The sequence below is a fragment of the Gastrolobium bilobum genome, unplaced genomic scaffold (genome assembly GCF_033153095.1).
Source record: "Gastrolobium bilobum isolate Gb01-03AN ecotype WA unplaced genomic scaffold, APGP_CSIRO_Gbil_v1 utg12463, whole genome shotgun sequence".
Lineage (NCBI taxonomy): Eukaryota > Viridiplantae > Streptophyta > Magnoliopsida > Fabales > Fabaceae > Gastrolobium > Gastrolobium bilobum.
Window position 1 is genome coordinate 478,354 of NW_026898920.1, and position 3,939 is coordinate 482,292.

At 29.5% G+C, this 3,939-nt stretch overlaps 1 protein-coding gene across 1 annotated transcript; it reads left to right on the forward strand.

Annotated features, from left to right (window-relative positions):
• The first annotated feature begins 240 nt into the window (after window positions 1–240).
• On the forward strand, window positions 241–1,158 carry LOC133285585 (uncharacterized). The gene has a single exon (XM_061482838.1). The coding sequence runs from the start codon at window positions 384–386 to the stop codon at window positions 927–929; it is 546 nt and encodes a 181-aa protein (XP_061338822.1). The 5' UTR covers window positions 241–383; the 3' UTR covers window positions 930–1,158.
• Window positions 1,159–3,939: the final 2,781 nt, after the last annotated feature.

Below are 3,939 nucleotides of genomic sequence, written 5' to 3' on the forward strand. Positions count from 1 at the left end.
CCATGTCCAAGAATTGGCTTTTTTTAACCTTTCTTTTCCTTCTTTAATCAATTAATTTTTTTTTCTCCTTTTTGAAATCTTCTAGGCATTTTTCCCTCTCCTACTCTAGTCTAAGTCTAACAAACTATCTTTACTAAGTTTCCCAAATTAAAATATTCCCTTGAATTCTTTCCTTTCCATTTTTCTCTTATCTTGACCACTACTCTCTCTTTCCATTCTCCTATATAATGTTCCATTCTCCATATCTCTCTCCTCATCCCTTAGCTTCAGCCCATTAGCTTCAGCCCATTTCTTCATCACTAGCCATAACCTTATACCATTTTAGTTCCATTCCATCTTCTCTTCCTTCCTCTCTTTCTTCATTTTATTTCACAAGGAAATTAATGGAGGAAACTTTGGTGCCAAAAAGGCCCAGAGAAGAAGCCCTAGTGGAAAAAGATTTGGACTTTGAAGAGTACTCAAAGAGACACAAGCCATACAACCACATACTCTCACTTCTTGATTCAGAGGAAGAGGAGTCCACAGAAGACCTCTCCACTCTGATGACAAGCCTTCAAAAGGAAATAACTTGTGTCTCTAATAACTCAGATACCCTTTTGATGTGCCCAGCTCAAGAAAATTACCAACACAATCTCACCAGTTTAGAGGAGAGTTCAACCTCAACTTGTCTTTCTGCTCCTCATGTCTTGAAGGAAGATGAGGAGAATGATAAGGAGAAGGTCATGAAACATCTCCTTCAAGCTTCTGATGATGAACTTGGGATTCCAAACACTGACGGGGCTGGGTTACTGGATTTTGGGGAAGATCATGGATTTAACAGTGGAGAAGATGTGTTTTCTTCTTTATGTGACAAGTTATGGGAGCTTGAGGATGAGACAGCTAACTACTATGCTTTGTTGCAGTCTGAACTCTTCCTGTGGGGGCATTAATTAGTAAGTCAAAAATCTCAGGTCATTACATAGAAAGAAGGAGGCAATTTTTTTTTTATTTTTTTATTTTTCTTTTTTTGTAAGACCTCTTTTGTAAAGTTCACGGGATGCCTCTGGTGTTGTTATTCTCTACTGTTAGGCAGAGCCCCCTACTGCCTTTGCAGGGCAATATGTACTTCCGCACTAGAAAAATCAATTAGATACATACATACGTTTTTTTGGTATGAAAAAAGAAGAACAGCAACTATATATATATATATATATATATATGTTTTATTACTATAATGTTATATGATATAAGAACATTTTCCTACCCTCACAATAAAGAAGAGAGAGAATGTGGAATGATGAAAGAGAAGAAAAAAAAACATGTGGACCTCACTTTTTAATTGTGTGTGTAGGAAAATTTTCTTGGGTTATGTAACATGATAGTAATAAAGTCCTATAAATATATATATATATATATATATATGAAAAATAAATTTTATGTTGTAAGAGAATTTTAATCTCGAATCAACTGTGAGATTCACCTATTAAAAAAACAAAAGACATTTTTTTATGGTGTCTAGAAAAACAAACTCTCACTATATATATATATATATATATATATATATATAGATGGAAAAAATATTTATTTTTTTAAATGACTTAACTTGTATTATTTTACTTTCAAAGAGATGGAACTCATATTTTTATTGTTTTTGTCAACTCTTTCTCTTCATTTATCTATCTCTTTTTCTTTCTTAAAATGACACAATTTTATAATCTTTAAAATGACACCCACTCTATCTCTCTATATATATATATGGGTTTATCCTCTATCATTTAACATGACCACAAAAATTTTTCTACACACACAATATTTTGTGGGGCCCGCAGCAAAAAAAAAAAAAAATATTCGGCACGCAAAACGAATCTCTATAACATAACACAATCACTTTTCCTATAACATAACTCTTATTAAAGCCTATATATATATATAAAAGAAAAACACTTCTTCTGGTAAGTGTGTTCTTATGCGATGCACACAGCGAAAATTTTTGTTCAATTTTTTATTTTGTTTTTCAAATATACACGGTGGGCCCCACCATGGTTTACTGTTTGGGGAGAAGAGAAAGTGTTCCAGTTGAATGAGAGCTTTAAACCCATATATATATATATATATATATATATATAGAAAAATTATATTATAAGAGAATTTTAATTTCATGTCATAGATACTTTAAAGGCATGTTTGATGGATAGTAAATGATAAAATCTGATAGTAAAAGATCTAATAATATAAGACCTGATAGTATATGGTTTGATTGTATAGCACGTGATTAAATTTTAATACTATTCAGCATTTAGTATGGTGTTGTACAAGATATATCCTCTAGTTTTGATAATGCATTCTATAATACTAAATAGGATAAAAGTAAATATTTTAAAGAAAAATGCCCTTTATAAATAATTTATGTAATTCATCCAAATATGTCATATGATAATGATTTTTTAAAAAAATATATTGAAATATATTAGTTTTTATAAAAACAAAAATTTCCAATATTTTAAAAATTAATATATTAAAAAATTAATTTTTATTTTAATATATTAATATTGAAATGATATATTAATTATTGAGAATTGTACTTGTAAGCAATATTAATACATCAATCTCTTATCAGGCTTAATTCTACCTTCTTAGGCCTGATTAAGTTATACATCAATTTGATGTATTGAGGGGTTCTGCTGTATAAATTTATACTATACGATGGTCACACCAAACAACTGAAAATGTCATAACGTATAGTATAAACTTATACTATCAAGTCTTATACATCACACCAAACAAGCCCTAAGTGTGGGATCCACCTGTGGGATCCACCTATTTAAAAATAATAAAATAAAATAAAATGAGTGACACTTTTTTATGGTGTGTATAGGAAGGGTTTGTTTTCTCCTATGAAGCACCGACACTTCAAAAACTTTGACGTGTCGTATCCAACACTTTCGACACTTCAACACGTGTTTTAGAGACTCAGAAAAGGTTCAAAGGATGCGTTGTTTTGCGTTTTTAGTTCTAACTATTAGATTTTTTGGATTACGACTATTATTTTATTGAGTTTGATATAAATATTTGAGATATCTTATGTTTCTTTGCAAAATTTATGGCTATTATAACTTTAGCTTCATTTTTTTGTTAAATTATTGAATATTAAATATAAGATACACTATATAAATTAAAAATATCATTTAATATCAAAACGTGTACTAACATGTCGAAATCTAATATTTTTTAAAATTAACGTGTGTCGTGTCGTGTGTCGTGTCTCATGTCGGTATCGGTGCTACATAGGTTTTCTCATACAACATGAGAAAAACAAATCATATATATATATATATATATATATATATATATATATATATAATATTTGTGCTTTTAAATAACATGGCTTGTATCATTTTATTCTTATAAAGAGGTAGGACACACATTTTTTCCCCCATTCTCGCTTCTCTTTATTTATTTATTTCTTTAACTTAAAATAACATAATTTTACATTATTTAAAATAATACACATTTTTTCTATATATATAGAGAGAGGGGGGAGAGAGAAAAAGAAAAAACTAGGTTTAAACTAAGTTTTTTTTTTTTGGTAAAAAGAAAGAACTAAGTAACTAACGTGTGAAAGTGTTAAGAAAAAGAAAGAAGACGAGTTAAATTTTGTGAAACCAATGCATTTAAATGAAGAGCTTATTTATACAAGAGTTTTGATTATAACAAACAAGCTTAGAAGCGACTTCAAAGATAATACAACTTGCAACAATCAAAAAGTCCAAGGAAGCAATTCAACAATAGCAAATCATTCAACACACATGATCAAGATCAAAGATCAAGATTGCAACATATCCTTGAGAGCTTAGATCTAAATGTAAAGGTAATTGATTAATGATGCATAAAAGAGCTCAAAGGATATTCAACTCCATGCATGCATTATCCATGACACTAATCACTTGAAAGCTTTAATAT